We start from the raw sequence: 17,016 nt of genomic DNA on the forward strand, positions 1-17,016 counted from the left end.
AGGGTTTCCAGTACCATTGGGCTGGCTTTTCCCCAATATGTGTTTTTGATACTGTTGTCAAATAATAGGTGGGGGTAGGTATATGAGTTTATTTCTGGGTCCTCTTTTCTACTACATCAGACTATATAGTGGTTTTGTAAAATTATTTATGTGTGTGTGGTATACATGCATCTGTGTGTATAGATGTCAGTATTTCTCTTCAAAAGCCAGGAACTGTTAGGTCTTCTGCTCTATCACTCTCCACATTACCCAATGATCCTTCTGTCTCTACCCTCACTCCTCAAGCATTGTAGTTACAAGAGTTGTCATGCCTGGCTCTCTACATGGGTGCTAGGGGTTAGAATTCTAGCCTTCATGCTAACATAACAACGTTCTTACCTGCTCTTCACTATCACCCCATCCCTTTATATGCATTTTTGTGATAGTACTATGGCATTTTGTTGTTATGGTTCTGTAGTATAATTTGAGACCAAGTTTTGTCATTCCTATAGCATTATTCCTTCTGCTAAGGATTTCTTTGGCTATTCAGAGTCCTTTTGTACTTCCATATGAATTTTAAATTGTTTTTTTCTATTTCTGTAAAGAATGTCATTGGAACTGTGAGGGGAATTGCATTGAATCTGTAGGCCATTTTTAATAATATTTATTTTCCCAATCCATGAGTGTGACAGGTATGACTTAACTATTTTAAAAGATTAAGAAATTGTGAATTCTCACCCATACTTGTCTTTTTAGCTGTTTAAAGGTACACATATAAGACTCACCAATTACCTGAATTACAGTGAAAAATCGCCTGGCTGTTCCCCCAGCCAATTACTACTGTAAGATTTTCATAATTCATAGAAGTTCAAAAATCATGAAGCAACTTGGAGACCAGTTGTACAGAGTTGAGAGGTTGAGTTTATCTGCCATGCGCAGTCTATACCTTTTTTACTGTTCTTGCTTTATGCTCCCTGGTTACTCAAGGACATCATCCTGAAGTTTTGCACTTACAAATTACACCTTCTCAGGGAAGAGTGCTTACTTAGCATGCAAAAGCACTGAACAAGCCCAGCACCAAAGAAAGGTTCTCCCTCGTATTTCTAGCTATATTTGATAATATTGCTCCAAGGGTTCCATTTTAAAGATGGCTTATACAACTCGTTAAAATTGTGTTTTCTAAATAAGTATTGCTTTCTTAAAATTTCAACATTAGAAAATGTAGAAAAGAGAATAAAATAGTTATCCATAATTATATCATTAAATATAAACTTTATTTAAAAATATATAAATGCATATGTAATCTCCAAGGCTATTTTACAAAGGGCAAACAATAAAATTATAATTAAATGCATGAAATAAAAATATCCACTGCAAAAATTGCTTCCATAGATTCTACATGCTGATGTGGAATTACTGAATAGTGTTTTGTTCATATTTGTAAATATATCACCTATCGTTTTCATACCACTGTCATGGGAATTTCTCAGTTTCAATAAGTGAGTTCAGCTCATTTTCTCTCTTTGGCAGAGAGACTGGCCTGGTATGCTGGTTACTGAGAGAGGCAGGAAGCTGCCCCAGTGTCTATTGGCTCATCCTATAAAAGTGGACTGGACTAGTCCTAACCTGCTGGATGCTGGGATAAAGTAGCAGTCTCTCTTTTCTCCTGTGTTCCAGACTGCCTTGGCCTTTGCCCGAGCCTCTGCTTTGTGCTTGAATTTTAACAGCATGATGATCCTGATTCCTGTGTGTCGCAATCTGCTGTCCTTCCTGAGGGGCACCTGCTCAGTGAGTTCCAGCTGTGCTTAGTTCAGCTTTCACATTAAATAAAGAGTCCCTGGACAGCTCAGTACCAAGTCCCTAGGAATGGAATCCAGAGGTCTCCTTTGGTGGATGATGATAGTTGGGTATTGTATTGGCATGCTGTGGCTAGGCAGGCATGTTCGTGGGAACTAGTGAATTTCATAAAACTGGCTGGTGAAACCTGATCAGGATGACTTTGCATTTGTAGTTTTGCAACCGCACACTGAGAAAGCCATTGGATCACAACCTCATCTTCCATAAGCTGGTGGCATATATGATCTGCATATTCACAGGTAGCTCGGGCAAAGCAAGCAACCATGGACAACAGGCAATTCAGGTGCAATGTCATTTGCCTGTGCATATAAACTTTAAAAAGTATTTCATGAGCACCTGGAACTCTTTATGAGACAAATTTTAGACCCATATTCATAGAGTATATCATCTATCCCTTTGGGAACTGAATGGGTTGGGGGTGAGGGACTTGGGTCTTTTTGTGTTGGTTATATACTGTGGACTCTGCATTCTGTTAGGCACGATAGGTGGGGATCTCTTATTTTAGTGGGGGTATGTTTGCCATAATGTTCCTGATACCACCCATCTTTCCACTTAGCTATTCATGTCATTGCACACCTATTTAACTTTGAACGCTACAGTAGAAGCCAGCAGGCTATGGATGGATCTCTTGCCTCTGTTCTCTCCAGCCTATCTCATCATGAGAAAGAAGGGGATTCTTGGCTAAATCCCATCCAGTCTCCAAACACGGTGAGCTGATTCAGCGGGAAACCATGACTAGAGAGATCATGGTATTCTTGGCAGATTTTGTGTCAGGCTGACATTTCTCCTTTCACAGACAGTGTTGTATGCAACATTTACCAGTGTTGCTGGCCTTACTGGAGTGATTGCCACAATAGCGTTGGTTCTCATGGTAACTTCAGCTGTGGAGTTTATCCGTAGGAATTACTTTGAGCTCTTCTGGTATACACATCACCTTTTTATTGTCTATATCATATGCTTAGGGATCCACGGCCTGGGGTAAGTAATGTCTTCACATCCCATTCTCATATCCCAACCCCTGATCTTGGATCGTTCATTATCATGAACTGCCCTACTTACTATGTTTCAGTGGTATTGTCCGTGGTCAAACAGAGGAGAGCATTAGTGAAAGCCATCCCTACAATTGTTCAAGTTCGTTTCTTGAGTGGGATAAGTATGAGTGGAGTTGTACACGCCCTCATTTTGTGGGGCACCCCCCTGAGGTAAGAATGCCACAGGAGAACAAGTGACTCTTGTTTTACTGTTACCCTTGTTACTATTATCATTATTGTTCACTCACTGTTGGTTCCTTTTATGAAGATCTACAAACTTCCACAAAAGTCATCTGCAACAGGCAGTTGTAGGGCTCTTGATAAAGAAAGAAATTGGTACAGCATGTAGCAATAAATGGTTGCTCCATGCTATGTGTCCTCCCTATAGAAGTAAATTTATTGATAATATTCACCATGTCCAGTGTTGCTGCTTTGAGATTGATGATGTCTGAGGCAAGCAATTCTTTCATCTCCATGGGACAGAATGATTCTGTTAGATGAAGTGAATTAATCAGTAATTAATCAGTAATTAATAGAGCTTTCATTCAAGTCTAGGTTTTATAAGTAAATAAAAACACATAAATAGCTGGGAGGTTGTAGTGCACGCCTTTGATCCTAGCACTGGGGAGGCAGAGGCAGGCAGATCTCAATGAGTTTGAGGCCAGCCTGGTCTACAAAGAGAGTTCTATGACAGGTGCTAAAGCTACACAGAGAAACTCTGCCTCAAAAACCAAAAGTAAATAGATAAATGAGTGAATGAATGAATAAACCTGGGGAATTAAATGCATATCCTCTGATAATTATCATAGATATAGTTTACCTTAGCTTGCTCCTAACATTTGCTACATTGAGGAATCAATGGAACTAGAAGAAAACTTGTGATGCCTCAAAGTACTCTGAGGATGCTTAAATCTTTAAATAATATGCATAGACTATGTGATGTGTAATATTCTAGCTATCTAAGAATAAATATTAATAACTAAGATGGGAATATATGAACCGGTGTTTGCCAATAGCCTGGTATCAAGGGAAATCAGAACTACTCTACAAATCACAACCTTATTCAGTAGCTTATGAATTTATTGCTATTTAATAAATTCTGACATTGTAGATAAGCACACATGTATCCATCTGTGGTTCTGATAGAGTGCACTCATCCCAAGTCTCTATCAGATGCCTCTTTCTTTTTACCATCACTGAAAATCTTACTGTATGAATTAGTACTACTGCTGGACACTTGTTTCTGATATTTGGTTATATCAAGTAATGATGTAATTAACAGCCTAATACATATAGTTAAACATATAAACAAGTAAATTTATGGAATAAACTCCCAGAATCAGAATTTTCAGGTCTGTCAAATACTGCCTAATCACACTCTACAAGTATTTAGAAATGTGTATATTCTTACCAGTGGTGCATAGCAGTATTTCTCCACAACCTGGACAATGCATTCTGTTATGAGCCTTTTGGGTCCTTACTAATATGTCAAGTAATTTAAAAATATCTTTAAAAAAACTATCTACCATCTATCTATATAGTTATGGAATGGTTATAAAGAAGTAGAGAGGCCACAGCAAGGTGACTTTACTGGAAATAGAGACATAGGCTGATGATATTCCTGCAAAGACAATCTCTATGGGAGTCAGCTAATAAATTCTGTGGGAGAGCTGTTGAAGATAGCTCAAGCAAAGGTACAGCATCATAACTGAGCATTGTGTCTATCTACAGGGGAGAGGTGCAGGACCACAGGGGCTGTGGAGGTCAAGTGCATGATCAGACCTAGACAGACGAATGGGTGGAGTACAAATGGATGGGTTTAGAGTGGATCCTATTAACTGTGGGGACTTAACTGAGTTGAAGTCTCTGAGATGGTTGGTGGTTCTTTACCTTTTCAGTCCTTTGAAACACATATGAAATGGTCAGATGACAGGTCAGTGGTAGGCCCACATCTGTTAAATGTCCTGCTCTTTATGGGATCCAGGTAAGGATATTGCTCATCTGTGTACTTTCTCCATATAATACTGGACACACATTAGTTTGGCCTATTTTGAAGTGTACTTAAATTTAGGAGTTACTTTGATTGTCCATGAAATAGCCTGAGTGAGGATACCAGTTTTGCTATCCAAATATATTGCTTTGTTTCTTCCACAAAGATACTCTTTCTTTCATTCTTTTCTTTCTTTCTTTCTTTTTTTTAAATTTTATTTTATATACGTTGGTGTGAAGGTGTCAGATCCCCTGGAACTGGAGTTACAGACAGTTGTGAGCTGTCATGTTGATGCTAGGAATTGAACCTGGGTCCTCTGGAAGAGCAGCCAGTGCTCTTTAACGACTGAGATATCTCTCTTTTTTTTTGAAGACAGGGTTTCTCTGTGTAATAGCTCTGGCTATCTTGGAACTCACTCTGTAGATCAGGCTGGCCTCAGACTCATAGATCTCCTGTTTCCTCTGCCTCTTGAATGCTGAAATTATAGACACACCTGGCTATAAAAAGATATTCTTAACATATCTACCATTTAAAAATTAGAGAAATAACATACTTTTATTTTTTTAACATTTATTGAAGATAGTATAAAAATGTAAAAATAGAAGTGAATTAAAAATTCATATATTTCTACAACTGGAAGTAATCCAATTGATGCTATAGAGTTTTTCCTTATTCTCAAATATTCCTTTAAAAGTTGTTTTTAAAGCATCCATATGTAAATAAAAAATATTTAATTCTTCTTGTAAAATAAACAGCATATCCATCTTATTAATATGAAAATTTGTTTTAATCTTTCATAAGTGTCGAAATTATATGTATATCAAAGAATTGTATTAAAATAAATTTCTTGATATCTTATAAAAATCTGCATATGCCATTTTGTCATTTTTTAGTAAATATTTTGGTCAATATAGTTGCCACGGGCTTTATGTGTACCCTCATTATTTTTATTTCAATCTATATTTTCTAGAAGTAAATTCTAGGATCAAAGAGAGGGAATGCTTTGATACTGTTGAAGTGTGCTGGCAAATTGTCCTCTAGGAAGATGCTGTCAACATCCTTTAGTTACATATTTGAATATATGATTGCTCAAAATCCTAGTTAATTCTGGACATTATTGCTAAAGTTGATTTCCAATATCACAGACTATAGTGATATTGTGTTTTTAAAAGTCTGCTTACTTTTGGTGTTTTGTGGTATAGTGTCACCAGTAGCATCATTCATATACTTTATTCCCCCATTGTTTTTTTGCTAGTTTTGCATTTAATCATTTACTTTATTGTACATTTGCTTTTTTCATTACGGACACATTTTCTTAGATTTTCACATTTTAAAATTTGAAATATAATTTAAAACACACACATACATATTGCACCCTTATGCTTTATTTTTGCCATTTGCATTTGCTTCCTAATGTGATCTGTAAATTTCAGGGAATGATCTATTTTATTAATGACAGACTGCCAAGCAAAACTATTGTTTTCTGTTTGTTTCCATTCTAAACGTTACTGAAAATAAGTGAGTTGATAATGCTACACAGTAGAGAATTTGATACACTTGCATTAAATGGAGAAATAAAATGCTACACAAATAAGTCCTAAATGAGAGGTGGAAGGGTAATTTCATTGTTTACCTTGTCTTTGTGCAGTCTTGGAAGTGGATCCTTGCACCAATCACTCTATACATCTTTGAAAGGACCCTTCGCTTTTATCGCTCCCAACAGAAGGTTGTGATTACTAAGGTAAAGAAATATACACTTTCCACGGCAAAGATAAAAGCTCTGTGCTACCTGAGTGCAGAACTAAGTTGTCATGGTGTTCATCCTAAAGGCATAAAAATGAGTTTGGGGGAGGGAACATGCTTAGTATCCCCCGTGCTGAACAAAACTTTGGGAGTAGGGATTTGGCTCAAACCATTAACATTGGTCTACATCAGAGGGTACAAATGGGGTGTGAACCAGAGCTTGCCCACACATGTATTTTGTTTTGTCTACATGGTGAATTCAAAGGGTGAACTGGGACTGAGGGTGAGGCTCCGTGGTGGGGTACTGTTTTACTTTGCTCAAGGCCCAGGAATTGTTCTTGTGATCTAAATTAAACTAAAGAACTGGTTAGCAACATTTTAAGGGACAGGATATAAATTTCTCCTTTAAAACGACATTTCTTGGGGACTGGGGAGATGCCTGAGTGATTAAGAGCACTTGCTGCTCTTGTTCTGTTCCCAGCTGTCACATGGATGCTCACAACTTCCTGAAACTGCAGCCGCAGGGGATCTGATGCCCGCTTCTGGCTTCCATGAGCACTGCATCCCTGTGGGGCATACATAAAAATAATAGTTTAAAAATGGGATTTTATGAAGTTATAAAGAAGACTAAAATTAAGACATTTATAGAGAAATAGATGGAACCAGAGATTATTGTGTTAAGTGAAATGAGCCTGAAAGGCAAAGAAATGGCATGTTTGCTCTCATTATTTGGAATATATATTTAAATATGAATTAAATATAAATGTATATAGATTATGAAAGCAAAGAAAACTATGTGGGGGATGAAGAGATTGTGACTTCAAAGCATAATGGTGACTTTTTGGTGGGAAGCATGGAGCAAACACGAGCAAGGTACAGTATATATACACATATGTATCACAGTGGTATAAATGAAATCCATTATTTTGTATGAGAACTGAAATATAATAATATTAAAGCCATTGTTGTCCTTCTCTGGAAGTTCCAGGAGCCCTGACAGCATAGAATCTCAGTTCCACATTGCAATCACTGTCTGAAGCTAAGCAATGGCTGCTCTCATTTTTTTTAATTTTTTTTTTTATGTTTTTTTTTATTTTACATGTCAATCCAAGTTCCCTCTCTCTCCCTCCCTCCCATCCCAACCCCCGACCACTCTTCCATACCATTTGCCCCCCCACACACTCCACAGGGAGGGTGATGCCCTCCAGGAGGGATCATCTAAATCTGTCAAGTCATTTGGAGTAGGGACTAGGCCCTCCCTCCTGCCTCTAGGCTAAGAGAGTATCCCTCCATGGGGAATGTGCTCCCAAAGCCCTTTCATGCACCAGGGATACATCCTGGTTCCACTGTCTGAGGTCCCTTAGACTGCTCAGTCCTTCTAGCTGAGACCCATGTTCAGGGGGTCTGAGTGGGTCCCATGCTGGATTCCCAAGCTCTCAGTCTGGGGGCCCATTGGCTCCTCCTTGTTCATGTCAGCTGTCTCTATGGGTTTCTGTAGCCTGGTCTTGTCCTACCTCTCTGCATCTGGATTCCAGTTCAGCACAGTGTTTACTGTGGGTGTCTACTTCTGTTTCCATCAGCTACTAGATGAGGGCTCTATGATGTTGGTTGGATAAGTTAGTCATCAATCTCATTATCAGGGAAGGGCATTTATGGTAGCCTTTCCACTGTTGCTCAAATTGTTGGTTGGGGTCAGGCTTGTAGGTCTCTGGACATTTCTCTAGAGTCAGTTTTCTCTTCAAACCTAGAATGGCTCCCTCTTTTATTCTCTCTCTCTCTCTCTCTTCCTAGCCCCACATGCTTTCCTGTCCTCCCCTTCTCTTTCTCCTAGTTCCTTCTCAACTCACTGCCACCCCACTCCCAATATGCTCAGGAGATTGTGTTCCTTTCCCCTTCTGTGAGGGACCTTGTATGAAACTCTTAGGTTCCTCCTTGTATCCTAGTTTCTCTGGCAGTGTGAATTATAGGCTGGTGATCCTTTGCTCTATGTCTAAAATCCATATATGAGCGAGTACATACCATGTTCTTCTTTTTGTGACTGGGTTACCTCATTCAGGATGGTTTCTTCAAGTTCCATTCATTTGCCGGGAATTTCAAGATTCCATTGTTTTTTTCCCCCACAGACTAGTATTCCATTGTGTAAATGTGCCACATCTTCTTTATCCATTATTCAGTTGAGGAGCATCTAGGTTGCTTCCAGGTTCTTGCTATTACAAATAATGCTGCTATGAACATAGTTGAACAGATGTCTTTGTTGCATGGATGTGGATCATTTGGTTATATGCCTAAGAGTGGAATTACTGGATTTTGAGGTAGAATGATTCCCATTTTCCTGAGGAACCGCCAAACTGATCTCCAAAATGGCTGTACGAGTTTGCACTCCTACCAGCAGTGGAGGAGTGTTCCCCTTTCTCCACATCCTCTCCAGAATAAGTTGTCATTGGTGTTTCTAATTTTAGCCATTCTGGCAGGAGTAAGATGGCATCTCAGAGGTGTTTTGAAAGGCTGAAAGACACGTAGGAAAGTGGATACTCTCTTTTAGAGGGGACTTAACCACGTACTTTAGAAGTCAGGAGCACTCAGGCTTTACTCGTTCATTTAAATATCTGCCCTTGCCATGTTTGGAGTTTGCCTTGAATGATCTATGTGCTTCATTCACAGGTTGTCATGCACCCATCTAAAGTGTTGGAATTGCAGATGCGAAAGCGTGGCTTTAGCATGGAAGTGGGACAGTATATATTTGTAAATTGCCCCTCAATTTCCTTCCTGGAATGGCATCCATTCACTCTGACCTCTGCTCCAGAGGAAGAATTCTTCTCCATTCATATCCGAGCGGCAGGGGACTGGACAGAAAATCTCATAAGGACATTTGAACAACAGCACTCACCAATGCCCAGGTAGGTACTGGAGACCTTCAGAGACTCAAAACAGAATGTAGAAAACATTCCAGTTTGAAGCACAAATTGGGTAAGAGGTCATCTGATTAAAATGAGTGAGCATGCTGGGCAGTGATGGTACACACGTTTAATCCCAGCACACACCTTTAATCCTAGCACTTGAGGCAGAGGCAGAATCTCTGTGAGTTTGAGGCCAGACTGGTCTACAGAGTGAGTTCCCAGAAAACCAGGGCTACACAGAGAGACCCTGGATTGAAAAAAACAAAAAAGAAAAAAAGGAAGCAAGCAAAAGTGGGCAGGTAGTACTGGGGAGCAGTAGTTTTTAGGAGGACGATTGAGGCACTAAGGACAGAGATGAGACTTCATGCATCTGTTGTCTTCTCTCATTTGGTAGGATTGAGGTGGACGGTCCCTTTGGCACAGTGAGTGAGGATGTTTTCCAGTATGAAGTGGCTGTACTGGTTGGGGCAGGGATTGGGGTCACTCCCTTTGCTTCCATCTTGAAATCAATCTGGTACAAATTCCAGCGTGCAGACAACAAGCTCAAAACCCAAAAGGTACATTCCCATGTCATTTCCTCCTTGACCTAGCCGTGACAGCGAAGGCCATCATAGCCTGAGATCTTACTCTTAATAAGGGGGAGGGGGCACAGGTGGCTTCTAGGGGGTGCTAGCAGGGGTTGCCTAGGCAGTTGATCCACCTTGATCTCTGAACCACAGCAAAGGGGCTGCACAATCTAGGCTGCTGGAGTCTAGTCTGTATCTTGTCAGTTCAGAGGCTGTAAAAGAGAAATACTCTGTCTGGTGGGTTCTCTTTCAGCTCTACAGTGTTTTAATCCTTCAAATGAAAGGTATTTCTGCTTGCAGGAGGTTGTTCCTATTAACTCATTTTAAAAACAGCATTTTATAATCCAGACATATTATTTTTTGTTTGTTTTGTTTTGGGGACAGGGTTTCTCTGTATAGCCCTGGCTGTCCTGGAACTCACTATGTATGTAGATCAGGCTGGCCTTGATCTCAGGATCTGCCTGCCTCTGCCTCCTGAGTGCTGGGATTAAAGGAGCGTATCACCACCACCTGGCTTTGTACAGAACACTTTTTAAGGCCTATGATAAAAAGATAAAGGAACTCACATTTCATACTAAAAACAAAACAACAATCCCCAAAAGACCCATGAGTGATGGCTTCTCTGTCAGTGTTCCTTCTAAAGTACTGATCATATAAATGCAGAATTCTTTTTAATTTGCAGTTTTATTCTTATTTATTTGAACCTTTTATTTTAATTTTTTCATTTTAAAGTTTAAATTCATTATACATAGTATTATTTCACAATGACATTTCCATTAAAGTAAATCATTTACTCTGACTATATTTACCCACCCCCTTCAACTTCTTGAGTCCCTCTCCTGGTAGCTCTCCCCTTTTCCTCAAATCATCCTCATTCTATTTTCTTGTTTCTCATATGAGACAAAACTCAACAATATCTGGCTTTCTGAGTGTGCTTTATTTTGTTTAGTCTAATGATTTCCTTGTAGCAAAGATGACCTTTGAAGGTTTCTTCTATAATAGAAATGTGTCAGGACTCTGGACATTCAAACTAAGGCTTCCCCTCTATAAATGTGATTCATTACACTTAGACTTGGCCTATGTTTGTCTATGTTTACTGTTTTGCTGATTTCAGATCTATTTCTACTGGATCTGCAGAGAGACAGGTGCTTTTGCCTGGTTCAACAACTTATTGAATTCCCTCGAACAAGAGATGGAGGAATTAGGCAAAATGGATTTCCTAAATTATCGTCTTTTTCTCACTGGCTGGGATAGCAACATTGTGAGTTCAAATAAAACACTGATTCCAATATCAAATGTTAAGACAAAATATAGTGCATGAGTACCAAAATAAGTATTCCTTATCATCTCATACCTGGCCTCATCCTCACACCACAGGTTTCAAAATGGCTGAAGGAAGAGGCAGCTGTCAAACTTGGTTTTTGTAATTTTTATATTTCTCTGGTTCCAGGCTGGTCATGCAGCATTAAATTTTGACAAAGCTACCGACATCCTGACAGGTCTGAGACAGAAAACCTCCTTTGGGAGACCAATGTGGGACAATGAGTTTTCCAGAATAGCTGCTGCTCACCCCAAGTACGTACCTTGCCCTCTAGTTAACTGAATCTACAGAGTTGGAATTTAAGTATACTGAGCACACCTGGGAAGATCTCTGCAACAGAAAGGGCCAGTGAGATAAATTATCAGGTAAGGCATTTAGCACCAAGACCTGATGATCCAAGTTGATGATTCTTGAGACCCCACATGGTAGGAGAGAACAAACTCTCCCATGTTGTCTTCTAACCTCCACACTTCAACCATGGCACTGTGCCCACTTTTGAGCTCTGACTGAACACCCCCAAACACACACTAAAAAAATAATTTTAATAGAAAACTTTCAGCCTGAGGAAATTTCATCTGGGTTTTTAGTAAAATAAGGGTCATGGTCTTGATTTCTTTCTTCCTGGAGATATACCCCATCACAATGCCCTTTGAGAAAGAATAGTTTAAAGGACTGCCTTCAGGATGTGGGGAGGAAGAAATAAATTGGGGATAAAGGCTCAAGATGAAGAGAAGTGGTTGTCCTGGAAGACAAAAGAAATACTACAGCAGCAAGGGCACGGGTGTTGGAATGGCAGACTCAAGAAGGGCTTACTTTCAGTATAAGGATGAACTGAGTGTATTTTAGAGACAGGACACTACCCAGTAGGTATGAGAGAGGAACAAAATGGCCATAGCAAAAATGAACAATAGCAAATGTTGGCAAGGAACTGGAGAATTAGGACTCTTCCTAATATTGATTATAGGGATGTGAGATTAGGACACCTGGAGGAAACAACAGTCCTTCAAATTGTTAGACACAGACCTAGATGACTCAGAAATCCCACTCCTTGGTATTTATACAAGAGAAATGACATGACTGCACACAAAAAATTTGTACATACATGTACATAGCAGCATTATTCACAATAGCCCAAAGTGAAAACAACCCAACTTCCTATCACCAGATGTGTTATATGTAGAGAATGGAATTTTATTCATTTATAAAGAGGAAAGAAGTACTGACATATACAATACCCTGGCTTAACTTTGAAGACACTATCCTGATTAAGAGGAACAAGACGGGGTTAGAGACATACCTCGGTGATGAAGATGGTTTGCTCTTCTTGCAAAGGACCTGAGTTCAGTTCCCATCACCCAGAAAAGGTGGTTCACAACTTCCTGTAACTCCAGCTCCAGGGAATCTGATACCCTCTATGAGACTCTGCAGACACATGTACATGCACATGCCCCCCACATACACAATATTTTTTTAAAAAATGAACATTATTAGAAAGCACAGGTCATTTATGGCATGAGTCTGTATGCAGAGAAAGTGTTGTCAGTGTAGGGTAGGGTGGTATGGCTGGGAGGAAACCAGTAAGTTCAAAAGTAGACAAGGGGGATGGAATTAGTGATGATGGCTGCATTACTTTGTGGTTACACTAAAAACCACTAATTTTACAGTTCAAAGGGTGTACTTTATAGTACATGTATTATACCATAATTAGACTTAAAAAGAGAAGGAGAAGCCAGGCAGTGGTGGCATATGCCTTTAATCCCAGAACTCAGGAGGCAGAAGGCAAAGACAGGAGGATCTCTGAGTTTGAGGCCAGCCAGGTCTACAAAGCAACAGAGAAACCCTGTCTAAACATACACACACACACACACACACACACACACACACACACACACACACACACACAAACAAACAAATGAGAGAAAGAGAGAGAGGGAGAGGGAGAGAGAGAGAGAGAGATGGGAGAAGTTGAAATCCATAGCATAATTAGAAAGGTTGGCTTTGGCAGAATGCCACCTTCAAGGGCACAGTAAAGTTGGGGGAAGGGGATACGTTCACAAAGATGGGTTATATAGCAGTTAATTCATATGCACTTGCTGTAGAGCAGGTACTTTTCCATTTGTTCTATGTGTTTTTAATTCTCAGAGCAGCCCTGTAAGGCAGGTGCTATTTGTATTCCAATTCTCAAAAAGGAAAGAGGTTAAAAATGTGTTTAAAGTGACATAATTTAAAGTGGCTGCCCAAAGTGGCTGAGAAGGCCCAACCCTTTCCCCTTTGGGACTTCCATTCAGGAAAAGCCAAATCCTTGATTATTTGGCAGAAAACAATTTGAAGGCCAATAAAAGTGAAACAAGTCCATGAGTTTAAGTATTTAAATGAGAATCATATAGGACAATGACGGTATACAATTCCAAGACATGGATGCAGGCTTCTCAATAAAGATGCATCTACGTACATTGGCAATGACTATGTATAATCATGTCCTTGGGTATGCATTCCCTAAGGGGTATAATTGACATGGTTTAATGATTAAACAAAGCTCAAAATTTAGGGGAAGTTTAAAAATTGGATAAAAACCAGAGTTTCTTATTTTTCTTAAGTGTTCTTTTGTGACAATGCTGTCAAGTGCCTCTGTGAAATATGAGATAGGGAAGCTTATATGGGTAAAGGCAAGGTGACAAACACTTTAACCCTGAATAAGCATAGTTCATCACTTTAACATTCTTGTTTGACATGTCTTTAGTAAAAACTTGCATTATCTCTGTAGATCCATTTTGGCTTTTTTATCTAGGTTGAAGTTTCTTCACTAGCAAACTAGATCTCAGGGAGAGGGCCCTCTCTCCATGCTCATTTCTCCTTAATTTCTCCTTTTTATCTTACCCTGCCACAAAGACTAACGTTTAACACAGGTTAAACACCTCTTGTGTCTCTGTTTTCAATAAAATGGGGGAAGGCTGAGAACATATTTAAGACTTGGAAACAAAAAAAGGTTAAAAAAAATTCTTGGTAGTAGGAATTCAACAACTGAATTTAAGTTTTTATCAGAACATATTAAATACAATGGGTTTCATTGTATTTTCATAATGTATATAATGCATTTTTAATCTTTTTCATTTTTTAAATTAAAATATAATTACACTATTTCCTCAACTCCTTCCAGTATCCCCTTGCTCTCCCAAGTTCATGGTTGCTTCTTCAATGATTTCAGGGCTGGCCATTTGGATTTTGATCTTATTTACCTATGACCCTCTTTTTCTTGTGCCTCTCCCACTCCCGCTAATTTCTTAACTCATCCCTCTTCCACTTTCATGATTTTCCCCCTCCCTTTTTGGTGACCTAGTGAGCTTAATTAGGGCTGCTTCCAGCATTGGCAAGTTACCAGTGGCTAAGATACTGAAGAAAGCGGTGAAAATAACTCTTTCCCTCGGAGTAATAGGGCCGTGTGAACCCCAGCAAAGGATGGAATGGTGGACTCAGTTATACACAACAGGTAGTTGTGTCTGTGAGACAACGGAATTTTTGTTTGACTATGTTGGGAGTAGCAGAGGCTGTTGTCCATTTTCATTACTATTTTCAGCTTTTGTTACATCCAGGTAATGCCTATTGCTCTATTCCTACAGGTCTGTGGTGGGGGTTTTCTTATGTGGCCCTCAGACTTTGGCGAAGAGCCTGCAAAAATGTTGTCAGCGATACTCAAGTCTGGATCCTAGGAAGGTTCAATTCTACTTCAACAAAGAAACTTTCTGAAATGTAGAAAGCAGCACACTTTTCTTTTCACTTTACCAATTTTTGGGTCAGCTACTAGATGATACTGTACCTCACAAGGACTTCACTTCCCACTTTTACAAACGTTTGCATTCAACTTCATCATACTTGAGCTTCGCCAACCCAAGAGCTCCATATGTCACAGTACTTGCAAAGCACAAGAACTGGTTTTTGTGGGGATGATTGTAGATCCTAGGACATCTGACTTCAGCTGAGCTTTGCTGTTGACACTTGCACAATTTAACCTCTGATGTCTTGCTTGATTCCTGAACTTTGGTTCATAATCTCCCCTTCCACTTGTCCTTCACAGAAGATTTCTAAGTAGGGTGACTTTTAAAATATTTATTGAATCCATGACAAAACAATAATCATAAATAAACATAGAATTACCAAAATTCCCACTCCCATATCATACTCACTAGGTACATTGTTAAACACAATCTTATCCAGTGTGACAAACAGTTTACACGTTGTTTTGTCAAAAAAATTTGAAAGGCTTTCAACTTTGCTTATGGAACAATTCTGCTTACTTTCTCTAAGCTTTCCATCTGAAGTACATTGACTGTAATCAAATTTGCATTATAATTAGAAGCCAACTATATTGCCATTTTGTATTATTTGAAATAACTGGGAAGGCCCAGCCTACATCATGGGAAAAATTAATTCAACAGCAAGCTTTCTACTATTTTTGTTAAAGGGTTTTGTTTTTTTTTTAAATGAATGTTTGGTATGAAAAGACAATAAAGAATTTATAATTTTGACTATTCTCCAGGCCTTTCTTACTGAGGGATCATTCACTAAATGTCATTCTTTTTCCTATCAACCAGGACAATAACCACACTGGCTCCGGGATGTCAGTCATGGTGAATCACAAAAAAGAAGCCCTAGGCTCCTCATAGGGAGGAAAACCTCACACTTCATTGTATTCAGACTGCTGAACTCATAGATTTAGCAGAAAGTAGACCAACTATTTTCTTGATCAAGAGTGAACAAATTTACCTTTCCAATTATTTAGGAGCCTATAGCTTGAAGGATTAGCAGGATCATTTTTCAGTCACTAGTCTGAACAAAGTAAAGACAGGTCATAAACTTGGGGTAGCTAATGGTACTGTTGCACCAGTAAAAACATTGATGAGTGCTTCCATGGAGATGAATTAGGATGCCACTGCTCTTGTCAATTTATTCACCTGAGTATCTGCTAACCAACATTAAGTTTAATGAGGCTTTGGGATTTCCAGGATATGGTTTCTATTAAACAACTGCTTACCAAATAACTTCAGCCTCAATAATCTTGATTGGGAATTGGTTGTGTAAAACCCAAGTTTCTAACTAGAAACACTTTCCTCATGGTCTCTCTGTCTAAATATATTGGCACTTTTAAGTCATGCCAGATGCTAAACTCATCACATCATTGACTGATCATTTATGCAGGAGGCACAGAAGGTAATGAAAACAATGAACTGCATGCATAATTAACATACTAGTTGAACTTGGGATAAATGGAATAGGCTGAGAGTGCTTGCTGTTTTGCACTTTTCTTGATAGGTTATAGTATGACATATCCAGCAATTTTTCACTGTAAATATATGGAGAAAATGCCTCAATTTAATATCTTAGCATTCTTTTGTTTGACATGTAAGCAATGTTATTTTATTTTATATGCCTAAGTAATGATTTTAATTCACCTGCCCATAATCCTAACACAGAGGGTAGGGTTCTGAGAATATAAATAAGTTTACAATTAGTTCTAGTAAACTTTACTAGTTATTAAGGATACTTCTAATGTCTTCAGTTTAACCAGCTAGAAAGAAAACATGCTCCTCCTTAATGCCACTTTGAGAAGAACAAAAGGCAAGGTGACTGGTAGGTT

General features: G+C 39.0%; 1 protein-coding gene across 1 annotated transcript; it reads left to right on the plus strand.

Moving 5' to 3' along the window:
• The first annotated feature begins 1,621 nt into the window (after positions 1–1,621).
• On the plus strand, positions 1,622–11,666 carry Nox1 (NADPH oxidase 1). The gene is made up of 10 exons (XM_051178835.1): positions 1,622–1,767; positions 1,991–2,075; positions 2,393–2,544; positions 2,633–2,814; positions 2,906–3,038; positions 6,506–6,598; positions 9,262–9,497; positions 9,892–10,054; positions 11,178–11,324; positions 11,514–11,666. The coding sequence occupies exons 1-10, from the start codon at positions 1,708–1,710 to the stop codon at positions 11,664–11,666; spliced, it is 1,404 nt and encodes a 467-aa protein (XP_051034792.1). The 5' UTR covers positions 1,622–1,707.
• Positions 11,667–17,016: the final 5,350 nt, after the last annotated feature.

Source organism: Phodopus roborovskii, unplaced genomic scaffold, assembly GCF_943737965.1.
Source record: "Phodopus roborovskii unplaced genomic scaffold, PHOROB, whole genome shotgun sequence".
Taxonomy (NCBI): Eukaryota; Metazoa; Chordata; class Mammalia; order Rodentia; family Cricetidae; genus Phodopus; species Phodopus roborovskii.